At 37.7% G+C, this 13625-nt stretch overlaps 1 protein-coding gene across 1 annotated transcript; it reads left to right on the top strand.

Moving 5' to 3' along the window:
- The first annotated feature begins 1942 nt into the window (after positions 1-1942).
- Positions 1943-10582, top strand: LOC135651956 (ubiquitin carboxyl-terminal hydrolase 17-like). Its single transcript, XM_065172627.1, has 11 exons — positions 1943-2506; positions 3870-4935; positions 5071-5159; positions 5927-6012; positions 6104-6266; positions 7288-7408; positions 7510-7667; positions 8672-8756; positions 8969-9178; positions 9645-9706; positions 9788-10582. Exons 1-11 carry the CDS (start codon positions 2184-2186, stop codon positions 10485-10487), a joined length of 3063 nt encoding a protein of 1020 aa, XP_065028699.1. The 5' UTR covers positions 1943-2183; the 3' UTR covers positions 10488-10582.
- Positions 10583-13625: the final 3043 nt, after the last annotated feature.

The raw sequence follows: 13625 nt of genomic DNA, 5'->3' as shown, positions 1-13625 counted from the left end.
TGGTACACATCGTAGTCCTTACGAAGTAACACAGCTAGACTCACTTTATCCTTTTTATTTTTTACATAACTACGAATAGTGATGAGATAGAGACTAACGAGAGAAGAGAATAGATTTATCATCTCTATCTATATATAACTTTAGGAGGTCATGTTTATATATATATATATATATATATATGAGAGCAAGATTGTAATTAATATATCTTATCCTATTTATAAATTGGATCGCCTAATCCAACCATCACATTTAACCTTTTTGACATTTGAAACATGAGGAGAAGGCGACCATAAAAGTCAACATGTTACTTTCTATTCGTGAAAGTGATTTGGTTGCTTTCGTCCTCCGAGTAGAAATGCAATTTCTTTTGATCTACGAGCATTCGCCAAACCTTAACCTTAAGATAATACATAAAAACCTATAACTTTTGGACATCATCATCATCAAGTTATAAGGTAAATTCAGCCGCAACAGTTGGCTCTCAAATGGCAGCAAATGACATGAAAGGCCGGCTTTGAACTTTACCCAACAAACACCTGAAAGAGTCCAAGACCTTTAAAACAAGTCTCCACAGAAGCTTGTGTTGTTTTCTTCCTCCGATGAGACTTGTGATGCCACTGAAGCTTGGAGACATCTCCGATGTCCCTTGAATGGGGCCCTTTGGGTTGACCTCTAGTTGCATCCATCTACCAAATTCAATATCAAGATTGCATTTGGTTATGCCGTATTGTTTTTATGTTTAGCTTAGTGTTGAGTTAACATGAAAACTATATAATTACCAACATAATAATTTTTTCTAGTAATAACAAATCCTGTGGAATGCAACTACGTGGCGCCATCTGGGCAGTGCTTCCCAATTACGTTGCCTGTCCGAACCCAGACAGGCGATCCGATGCCACACAGCGCTTGGTCGTTGCGACGTCAAGCGCTGGCCTCGTAAGTTCCCGGGGACGCCACGTGCCACTTAAAAGTCAGGTGCCGACGTGGATCCACGCATGGGCTTGGCGGAACCAGAAAGAGTGGCCAACAGATCCAACGGCCGAGATTCGTTAGGATCTCGACAGACGAAAAATACGGGACCCCGTCCAGATCTGATCCTACCGTGTGCAGCGCTCTTCAGGGTCTTCCCCCGCTTGGAGATCTCCTCAAGAACAACGAACGTCCCGGACGTGAGACTTCCGTCGAAATGTGTCCACGTTGTCGACGCCGTCGTTATCGGTCAAAGGTCATCGATTTCGGTCATCAGACGGCCGTGATCGATGGTCCACGGCAGCAGTCGTAGCCGGCGAAGAATAAATACGGGCATATTCCCTTCAAGTGCTCCTCCAAAACAAATAAAGAATTTTTTTCTTCTTATATATATATATATATATATATATATATATATATATATATATATATTAAAATAATTCTAATACTGTTAATGATTAAAATATTCTTAAAATAATATTCTTAAAAATATTCTATATCCCCTTCGTACTCGATTGCCTATTCCGTTCTCTTCGGAGGTTGCTATGTGATTCATATACTGAATCGGATGTAGAATTAAACCATGCATGCAACCGATTCATGAATGCGTGATGCATGATCTGAGGAAGTTATCTTACGTTTTCGTATTCTCCAACACGTTTGTCGTGTAGAAAGGCATAAGCCTCATGGTCAATGAAAGCAAAATTATGCTTTTACATGTTGTTTCACTGGATTCTTATAACTCACGCAACCAATTAAAATTAGTAACAAAATGTGGTGACTATGACTCCATTGTAAAAATAAAAATCTAACTAATATTGATTTTATTTATTTATTTGTGAATTATTTAATATTATTTATTTATTTATTTTAACCAATATATGATTAATATTCCCAGTCCTCTTCGGACAAGGATTTCTATTATAAGTTCTCGAGAACACCACATCCTCTGCTCTGCTACGTTCGTCCTTGATCTAATAATATAAACGAATCCTCCTCTCTTTTGTCTTCCTTTTTCCAATTTCCTTCTCTCTCTTGTTTCCATTGGCGGTATCGGCGAAGCGTGTAATCGTGCTCCAACGGCAAGATGATTCTAGGGATATCGTGGTCGTCGGTTGCGGGGCGGCAGCCGCCGGTGGATCTATGAGTGGCGTCCGGCGCGGCCGAGGAGGACGGACATCGGAAGCTGCTAGCCGGGGAGCGTCGGCGGACAGATGCCCCTACACCGCGACCTAGGGCTCTCGGGGGCGGCGTCTCTGGTGTTCCTCCTTATTGTGCCCTTGATCGCCTTCGTGGTGCGGAGGAGATGGCGCCTGGCCTCCGTGAGGCAGGCGGAGGTCCGGCGGCTGGCGCGGCTCGCGGCGGAGGAGGCCGCGCGGGCGGAGATGGAGGCGATAACGGTCTTTTTTGCCTCGTCACATGTGGCTGCTTCTGCTGCTGCTGCCGTTGCGAAAGACCCGTCGGCACGGCCGGAGTGCCCCGTGTGCTTGAGCCCTGCCACCGCAAGGTGTGCCCGGTGCAAGGCTGTCAGATACTGGTTGGTAGACTCGAATTCTCTTCGTTCTTGCTTGTAATTCTGTTGATTCCCTTCAATTTTATCTTTTCTGCGGGTATTTTGGCTAGTGGCTTGAAACGAGTTATATCGATTTAGGGTTTCACTGTTGATTTTAAGACAATGTAGCCTGTAAAACTTGGACGCCATATTATTGACCTGAAAGGATTTTTGTTTCCTAATTCAGTTTGTTGTTTATACCTAGGTTAGTGGCGAGTGAAATTGATGCTTCTTCTATTTATTTGGAGATTTTGGAATCTTTATTGACCCTACGATTGGAGGACAATTTCTGAAGTTGTTAGCTTGAGGTTGAAGAAAAGTCCTGCACTACCCAGCGGAGATATAAAAGACTGGAAAAGATCAAAACCTCCCTTTTTCCACCTGGAAATGTCATGTACTTGTTCTCTAGGAGAAGAAAGTGATTTGAGAAGGTGTCGGTGTTAGGTTCTCCATTTTTATACATTAGGTTAGTTGTTGAAATAAAAATATTGCATGAATTTATAAGTGCCCCCATTTCGGACTGGTGTATATTCTAGTGATGAAAAATAATAATAATAATGGTATTTGTATAGTAGCTTCTTGAACTTTTTACTTTTTCTGCTGCAGCCTATATTAATTCTTTCTTTCTGCATTGTGACTTATGTTAATTGTTGGAACAAAAATATTGCTTGGACTTATGAGTTTCTATTCTGGACTGGTGTATATTCTAGTGATGCAAGATAAAAGAATACGTGTATCTTAGTTTCTTGAGCTTTTTACTTCATTACTGACGCAGCTAGATTAGTGATGCAGGATTGAGTGAGGGTTCTCAAAATTTGTTACCTATGCAGCTAAAATTTTTGGTCATGAAAATTTGATTATATTATCCTTAGTAATGTGAACTTTAGGTCATGAAAAATTGATTAAGATTTGACTCATTGTTTTGTGAAGTATGATATAGTATGAAAGCATGACATCAGCAAGAGATAAATTTATTTCATTGAAGCATCAGGAACTATAGTCCACTGCCAAATTAAAAACTCAAGGATAATAAATTATTATCATAACAAAATGTTCAGCCATCAAAAGTTTGTAGACTTCTCGTCTATGGATTAGTAGTAGAGAAACCAATCGATTGACTCACAATGATACAAGTTTCACCCGTTTAAATAAAAAATTTATTTACTAATGGGTGCTTAATCTGCTTGTTTGATGTTATACATGAATGAATATGAAAATTTCAACACAGGTACCGTACTGTACTGCAACTGGCTATCCTGTAATATCGTGGCGTCTTTTATCTTTTTGCATAAATTACAGACCAATGTTCATGCTTAAAGTTGAACTTTTCTTTCATTGTTTATTGTAGCTCTGGCAAATGCCAGATTATTCATTGGAGACAAGGCCACAAGGATGAATGCCATCCTCCACAAGTTAGTGATGACCATAGTGGTGAACTAAAATTTTCTGGTTTGAAGGGAGTGCAAGCTGAACACTCTGGTTTTTTTGAGAATAGTTTTGGGCATAGAGACGAGCTAAATACCAAAGCAGTTGAGATGGTTTCCGATAGGCCTGCTGCATCTGAACTCGCATATTCTTATAATGATATTAATAAAAAAAACAAACATGAAGAAAGTGGTTCTATGGATGTATCTGGAATGGAAACGACTTCTGGTCCTAGTGTTGGAACTCCTGATGATACTTTGACCGTTGGCAATCTACTTCCGCTCCATGATAGTAGGCCGGGAGAATCTTCATCTTTTGATAGTTCTACTAGCGGCCTTGGAACAGTGGCCGATGCTAGTTATGTAGATCCTTCCAAATCTTTAACTTCTGAGCCTGGTAGATCAAGTCCTTTGGCAAATAACACTTCTTGCTTCAGTAATATAAAGGAGAAGGCATCCACATGCAAAGCAGAGGCAGATAAATTCATGTCGAATGAACCATCTGGCTTAAAAGCAACTTCATCTTTTGATCATACAAGTGCTAAGCACCCTGAAGTTGCTGGTAGTCAGATCACTTCTCCTCGGGGAGTTGGTAATGGGATTCATCCAGATACATTTTCAAGATCCGAAAAAATTTCTTCTCATGCATTTGAATCATTAGAAGCTAAGTCTCAATTGGAGCACAAGGAGATGCTAACTTCAAACACAGAAATATTAGGATCTGTTGCTAATGGGACGAGCACTGATATACAGTCTTTGAATTCCAGAACTTCGCAACCATTAGCATATGCTTCTGATCAATTATCTTCTAATGGTGGTGCTCACCCTGTTGTATGTTATGAATCCTCAAAGGTTAGTAATGCTCCTAGAGGACCTGTCGGATCACCTGATACTTATGGTTCTATAGCAAATGGGATGTCAACATCTGTGAAAAGAGTTGTTAAGGAGTTTACATCTTCTAAGATTTCAAGGCTTTACTCTTCAGAATTGGTAAGTGAACTGCTTCAATATCAACAGAGTGGTATAGATGACAAGAATTTGCATACTGGCATTTAAGTCTGTTGTAGTTAAGTTGATTTTCATGGACTTCTCCAGCTTACTATATTGTTATTGTTGGCCTTGCAGATGCTTTTTCCATATGATCGTTTCATTAAACTCTACAACTCTGACAAGATTGAATTGCGTCCCTGTGGTCTTATTAACTGTGGAAATAGGTATAAACAAGTGCTGCCCCATATAAATTGTGTTTTTGGCTGCTTCTTATATACTCCAGTTCTTTAATACTACTGCTGCTTATACTTTGCCCCATATCTAGTCTAGTCAAACAGAATGATTGCTGAGTTTGCTTGCCAGCCATGTGGCTGTACTTGGTTGGACATGAACCAATCATTCATGCTGTACTCATGCCTGGTCATGGCAGTTACATGTGCAGGTATGTACCAGGGGCAAGGTGCATGGACAAGCACCCACGTACCTTTCCTGTTTCTAGCTGGCATGTTAATTCTTTGTCAAAGATACTGGCAGCAAGCTATCTGCAGTTGTAATAGTTTCTGTAGTTGAAAAATTTTCCCGTGTATGTTAGTTGTTTTGCTTCTTACAAAATCATTCTGCCCTCCTTTTCTTCACTGTTAAGACTTCTGAATTATAACTTATGATCAACTATTGTCCTGAAGTCGTTTGCAACTCCTATAATCCATCTTAGCTGTATATAATATCTTGATATGGAGATTGGAAGCACTTTCATTACAAATCTATATGTTCTCACAGATTTCTGAACTGATACAATTAAAGAAATTGATTACTTATATGATGAACTATGCATATATTGCATTCCTAATATATATCATATTGACTTAGTTCCTATTGTCATGATATAATGGATGCACGTGTGCACTTTTCGTGGCATATGAGGACCTAAACCATCTATGTACAGTCAATCAACTAATGTTCCTCCTCAAACATGTTTGTTTGTTGATTGCAGCTGTTATGCTAATGCTGTTCTCCAGTGCTTGGCATTTACTCGACCATTGACTGCATATTTTCTCGAAGGTCTTCACTCAAAAATATGTAAGTATGTCATCTATGTTGTTTTGTTGTTTTTTCTCTTATTGCTGTATTCAAAAACACAGATCTTTTAAATTTTTACCATTGCTACTAGGTCCAAAGAAAGAGTGGTGCTTTACATGTGAACTTGAAAGGCTTGCCATGAAGGCAAAGGAAGGGAACTCTCCTTTGTCCCCCATTGGTATACTCTCTCATTTACACAATATTGGAAGTAATTTTGGCCATGGGCAAGAAGAAGATGCCCATGAATTCTTAAGGTGAGATTGAACATCGGATGTTGCCTTAAAAACTCTCAAATCCTTGTCATTAGTTTTATATGGACATGATATTAAATAAGAGAAATGTTGACATAAACTTTATTTGTATTTATTTTTTGAGATTTTTTTTTGCTAATAACTACTTTTATATTCGTACATGGATAAGGATACTGTTAGCTTCTATAATTAGGACGTGAAGGCATGGGTTGGGATGATCAAAAGTAAATATGCTTGGTTCCAGGTGGCTTGTGCTTCTTTGGGTGCATGCAAACTAGGGTTTGCCAGAATTAGTTTGTGATTTATAATTTTTCTCTCTTAATTTTAGGTTCATGATAAAAAATGATGAATAAGAGACTTGATGCTGTCTGGGGTTAGCTGAAGTTCATATTAGGTTAAGCAAGGATCTTGTTTTTGCATATTTTGGTTATGCCAATTGGCTGTTTGCATAAGACATGTATCTGACTGTGCCACTGCACTGCAAACGTGAGCACAAAGCAAATGCTACTTGCACTCTTGGGGATACATATTTTTAGGTTATTTTACTCCCGCCTCTTATTTTTCTTTTGGGATTAGTATTTTCTGTTAAGTTTGGCTTGTTCAGTTTGTTCTCTAACGCCTAGTGGTCAACACTAAACTATCTTGGCTGACTTATTGCATATGAGATTCAATTAGAAAGCTATTCTTTCATACAATCGTAATATGCACACCTATAAAAAATTTATTAGGAATTAGTTGATGAGGAGAATCCTTATGGTGACTAAATATCAAGGTTCGCCGTACCGAGACATACCTCTCGGTATGAGCAGTATGTATTAGTCCAACAAGAGACCGATATGGGTGTTACATCGGTATGTCTCACCATATCATGTGTTAGTATACTCGGTACAGCTCGGTATATACTGTACCGACAACGGGTCGATACACCAGTATGGATCGATAAGACAAACCATGCTAAATATAGCTTCCTTTTCAAAGGGTTACTATAGTTAAAAGTATTGATTTTATTCATACATTTTGGCAGGTATGCTATTGATGCTATGCAGTCTGTTTGCTTAATGGAAGCTGGAAAAAAACCAGATGGCCCATTAGCAGAAGAAACAACACTCATACAACAAACTTTTGGTGGCTACTTGCGATCCAAGGCAAGTTAATTTTAAACTTTATTTTATATACTATTAAAACTGTTTATTTTGGATGTCTAATCATGATAATTTGCTAAATGGCTGATGATTAATGAATGCAGATAAGGTGCAGTAGATGCAAGAGCAAGTCTGAGCGATGTGAAAGAATGATGGATCTTACTGTAGAGATAGATGGCAATATCTCTACCCTTGATGAAGCACTTCTCCGTTTTACATCTCCAGAAATTTTGGATGGGGAGAACAAGTATGAATGTGGCAGGTTGGTTTTTCCATGTTTTTTAATTGTTGAAAGTTGAACATGCTAGAATACGTTATGGAGTAATTTTGGTATCAAACCCTGTGGTCAGAAAAAACAGCTTTGATCTTTTTTTTTCCGACAATTTCCTTCTGAGCACATTCAGTTCATAAGACAAACCTTTTAAATATGTCTATATTATTGCTACCCAGCTTTTATCATAAATTGCAAAGAGATAGTAGAGAATGAGCAGCCAAGTGAGGGAAAGCTGCAAAGTCTAAAATTAGAAAAAAAAGTCTAAAATAAGGATTTTCTGGGGTCACCAACATTGCCACATCGACAGTTAATGTTGTTAACCAACTTAATATGCCTAAATGACATTTCAATCCTAAATTCTCATGATGGAGATGAACATACGATTTATATTTGATTATTCTTTAATGCATATGTGGAAATTATATTCTGGCAATACTACTGGTCGTTTAGGCTTTATAAAGAAATTTGTATCTCATCTTTTGATGACTAAGAAATCAGAATCACAAGAAGGATAGTGGGTAGTGCATCATAATGATTTTCTTTTTGTCCAATTGAGTTTTCAAGGTAGAACAGATCACCAAGGGCTGTCCATGATTTGGTTGCTTAATTATCAGTTGGTCTGGCATGAATCAAACTTGAAGTTCCTAAGAAATTGACTAACTAGGCTAGTTCCTTTTCCATTAATACAGCTTTCCCTGCTTGTTTATGCAAATCATATAGGGCTATAACCTCATAGTATCAGAAGTAGCTTGTGATTGTTATTGTTCTTCCCACCATGATGATAGTCACCAAGGTGACTACCAGATCAAGTTAGTAAAATTTGTTCCGATATAACTCAGCCCTAACTGACATACAACTGACACATTTATACATCATGATGAATATGCAGATAGTACATATTTTGCTACCTGTTTCTCTATGATTATAATGGTACTCACAGGTGATGCTTTCTTATTTTTACGGATCTTATACTGTGTATTTTTTCTTGTCAGATGTAAGTCTTATGAGCGAGCGAAAAAGAGGTTGACAATATCGGAGGCACCGAATGTCCTGACCATTGTGTTGAAACGATTTCAGGTAATTACTTGTAAGCAAAACGTTTTTCTTCTGTTTGACTTATAGCTTATAGTTCAGCTAGAAGTGATATTTGCTTGTCATTTTACCTCATAAGTATATTTGGAATAAGTTTCTTTGTCTCCAGTTAATTCAGTTATTTGAGGGGACTGGTAGGATATCTTTACCACCTTTCGGGTAGACAGAATAAAGATAGTCTTCTATTCTTTTTGCAGTCTGGTATGTTTGGCAAGCTCAACAAACCTGTCCGGTTCCATGAGTACCTCGATTTAGCTCCTTACATGAGTGGAGATGACAAGTCCCCTGTTTACCGGCTGTATGCTGCAATTGTTCACATAGATGTCAAGAATGCTTCCTTTTCTGGTCACTATGTTTGTTATGTGAAGGACACACAAGGCAAGTGGTACAAGATCAATGATAGCAAGGTATAATGCTTGTTAAATTCTTATACTGATTGAAAGGCCTTTTTGACAAACTTATTCCTGTATATGATAGAGAATGTGTATACTTATATTAGAATTGTCTGAATAACTCTAAGCATTATTTCATCTTGATTTGGAACAGAGATAGAATCTGCTTAGTTCTATGTTTTGATAGGTAACTTCACTTAATTTGATGAAGATGGATGCACCTTTTACACAATTAAATTGTGATTTATGCAATAGCAAATCATTCTCTTATTTCTCTTTGAACCTATGTTTTGTACATGACACTCTAGTATCACGACGAGGTTTAAATTGCATACCTGGTACCGATCATCCTAATGGTCATGCGCTGCTTAATTCAATGCCATCCATAAAATCTTAGAAAAACAAAAATTAGTTGTATGTCATAATGGGTACACGGAATATCCAACAATGAATTGCCTTAATATTCCATCTCTTTGCACAGGTAAATCCCGTGGAGCTTGAGGAGGTCTTATCAAAAGGTGCATACATGCTTCTTTATGCCAGGTAAAGTTGAATGTTCTGGAGTCACAATCTTGTTTCAGTTGGGTGTTTGTAAGTTCTCAGTGAATTGGCATTTCAAATTAGGTGTTCGCCACGTGCTCCAACCTCCGTAAGGAAAGCTTTGGCCCATGAGCTTGAACAAGCAAGGAAGACTAGAAGCAAATTAAAGCCTGGTGGTCCATCAGTAGCACAGCAAGGGACTTGTTTTTACCCACAGCGGACGATGAGTGACCATTCCAATTTCCGTTCATCAGATCTTTTCAATGAAAGGCTCCGTCCTCTGCGGAACGACTCTTCCAGCGACAGTTCTTCTCTCTTCGATGAAGGTTCCTCTTGTAGCACCGAGAGCACAAGGGACTCAACAAGTACTGAAGAGTACTGGGAACGCATGTCTGGAGAGTCAGACAGTGTCAACTTGAATAGCCCCCTAAGAGTCCTTGAGGAGTCTGATGGATTCACTCGTTCTCCTCTGAGCTCTAGAGATTCCTCAAGAGCAGTCTTAAGTGGGTCAATGCCAGATCACCACAGAGGCGACGATTCTGAATGCATTGCTAATTCTTCAGGCAGGGAAATCAACCAGGTGGAGGCTGAGAGGCCTGGGTGTGTCAAACATCACAGCGATGAGAGCAGATCCTTTTTGTATGCCGACAAAAACGAACATTGTGGAAATCTAACAGAACAGTGTAGGGCCATAGAGACTGGCTGGATTAACCCAAATGAGGTTAAGTCTGGCATATTATTGAGAAGACCGAGTAGGGAAAGAACTGCCCGAACATTTTATTGATTTGTTTGGGTTGCCGAGAAAATGAATAATAGATTATATTTTGCACAAGGCAAAGGGAATAGAAAAATGAAAGAAAAGAAGAGGTATTTCATTTACTGATGAGTCTCCTCGCTAGTTGTTCACGTGTAGTTCTTGTCTGAAAGCAGTTTATTAGTTCATTTTTTTAGCTTCTATTATTAGTTAATTAGTTCTTGTCTGAAAGCAGTTTATTAGTTCATTTTTTTAGCTTCTATTATTAGTTAATTAGTTCTTGTCTGAAAGCAGTTTATTAGTTCGTTTTTTTAGCTTCTATTAGTTAATTAGATCTTGTCTGAAAGGGCGGGTGGGTTTCTTGTGAACTATCCTCCACTGTGTGAGTTAGAAACAACCCAAAACAGGTGCTTCCAATGATGCGCTTCACAGCAACCAACGCCGTCAGTGCCTCTAGCATGGTGGACTTGTGAGCTTTGCAGGAGTAGCAGCAGCCTCCGACAACAGTGATAGCAGTTGGAGAGAAGAAGACGAAGCAGGGTAAGTTAGGAGACAAAAACGAGCAATAACATTGCAACACAAAAGCAAAACTCCCTGCCTCAATGATAGGATTCCAAAGGTAATCAATCATTCTTCCAAACCCCTCCAGATCAGGACCAAGTTGATGGATCTCATTCGTAAGGGCGAACACCCTTTATGTAAGAGAGATCAAAAATCATAAACGATCGAGGGATAAGATTTGAGTGGGCGTGGCCTTGGGTGTTAACACCGTCTTACCTGCTTTGGAAATAAGACCCTCGCACCATCTTTGAACACGAGACATGGTTTTGTCAACTATAATATTTTAATAGCTTTGTGGGAGCCGACCAAGGGAAAGGGTATGATCCAAGATACTTAATAGACCACTGGTCTTCTCTAATGCCAAGAGAATTGGAAATCAAGTGTTTAGAGACGAGGGGCTGGATATTAAATTTATTCAAATTGACTTGAGATTAGTTAACTTTTGGAATATTATTATAAAGGCTATGAGGAAATTGGAATAAGATTTTTAGATTGGCTCGAAATGCTTCTATAAGCATGTTATCAATAAACATTTAATGGAATCCCCTTAGATCGAAAGAGGTGATTAGCTTTTGAGATTTAGAGAGAGAAATCAAGGAAGAAAAAAATTACTGGGCAAGGATGAACAAGTAGGGATAAAAAAAAAAAAAAAAATCCCCTTTGCCTAATAATACCTCTATTGTAGCTAAACCATCTAGAGAGAGAATCATTGATTAGACATGAAAACATGAAAGAGATGATACAAGCTCGAATCCAATTAACATAATAGGCCCAAGGAAAATTCATATGCTAAAGAGCTTCCACTCCAAGACAGTGAATCAAAAGTTTTTTCAATATCCAGCTTCAAAAGAACCAATGGAGATTTGTCTTTGGATTTGGAGAGAGTATGAACAAGTTCACGATAAGAATATTATTATGAATAGTTCTACTTTGAACAAACATATATTATTTAGGACTAATGAGGTTTTATAGGTATGGCTTGACTCTATTTGTAAAGACTTTAGATAAGAGCTCGTAAACCATAGAGAGCAATGGGTCTAAAGTTATTGACATCAAGATGGTTTCCTTTTTAAGAATAAAGAATAGAAGAGTTCTCCACCAACTCTACTCTTGAAGATATCCTTAGAGGAGTGGAAAGCAGTAAATAATCTCATAATGTGGGACTTTAGAAAGTTCTAAAGTGTTGATAGAATTCAACATTGAATCCATGAGCCCATTTAGGATAAAACGATTTCAATTTTCTGAATACACAAAAGAAGATATTATCTCTTTCAGATTAATATGAAACGATTCTATGAGCTAGCATTCATAGAATCTATGGAAGAAACTTAGGAGTTGATGTGGTCTACATTTACTCATTTACTCTAGAGGAGTGAAAAGATTGGAAAGATTAAGTGTTCATTCAAGATTTTCAATTTTTTTCAATAGCAAGAATTTGAACTCTAATTACACCAAATAAAAATCACTATTGTTTATCTCTTCCATCAATTTTTTTTTTTATATATCCCAGTTGAAAAGTATCAGTTAGACTTTACGAGGATAAAATTTATAGGTATCATTTCAATTATTATATTAATCGAGCTAAAGGCATGCGAACCCGATTTAGATTTAAATACCCTATCGGTTTGCCACCCGTAAATGACATCCTCCATCCAAAATAAAAACATGACAAAATTATAATTGGGTCAATTGATCTCGCTCAACAGATCCCACATCAAACCGATGTTCCTTTCCTTTTGGTCCTTTGGCTTCGGTTCTTTGAGCACATCACTCTCACAGTGCACCACTTTGACCATCTACTCGCAAAGTGGCGGCTAGCGTTTCTCACACTTGATCTGACTTGCTGGTTTTAGAAGAAGAAGAAGAAGAAGAAGAAGAAGAATGATTTGATTTATGTCCTTTAATATATCAGTTTGGGTTGTGATCACATATGTATTTCAACAAAAACTTGCAAGGATATTTCATGCTTCCCATTCGGCATTTCCATGACCATTTCCATCATGTTAGATCAAAGTAATTAGTCGTATCAGTTTACAGCTTCCAAACGCGAGTCTGCTATTAAAAGCCTGTCTCTAACACCGACTTCATGACTGAAAGCTCAAAAGATAGGAGTCAATAGTGAGCACATTTCATGATTCTGTACATAGAACATTCACCAAACCTTTTCTTTTTATTTTTTGGCCCAAAAAAATAAAAAAATCTGTACTGATCGAGTAATAGTGACTTAATATTATTGAAGCAAGTGAGAAGTGTTTTCTTTTTTTTTTATAATTTATTGTTGCTCTATAAAATAAAAATAAATCGATAGAACAAATAAAAAATTGTTTGAATGCAATCGAGAAACTAATCGGACAGAAGAAGAATGCATTATCCCATTAAAAATACAGGTGGAAGGCAAATGCTATGCATATTCGGAAGCATTCCTAGAAAAAGTTTTGCCTCAAAATAGCTAATTTCTATTCATTTTGTCATTTGATAACTCATATGTTAGATGTATTCTTATTAGTTGACAGTGATAAAAAGAATAGAAAATAAAAATAATTATTGAAGAAGTTTTATTAAAAAAAATTTAGCTTAAATATATTAACATGTCCTTCTCCTATTTAT

Source organism: Musa acuminata, chromosome BXJ3-10 (genome assembly GCF_036884655.1).
Source record: "Musa acuminata AAA Group cultivar baxijiao chromosome BXJ3-10, Cavendish_Baxijiao_AAA, whole genome shotgun sequence".
NCBI classification, from domain to species: domain Eukaryota; kingdom Viridiplantae; phylum Streptophyta; class Magnoliopsida; order Zingiberales; family Musaceae; genus Musa; species Musa acuminata.
The sequence above is the reverse complement of the archived record's forward strand: the minus strand, read 5'-3'. Positions and strand labels throughout refer to the sequence as shown.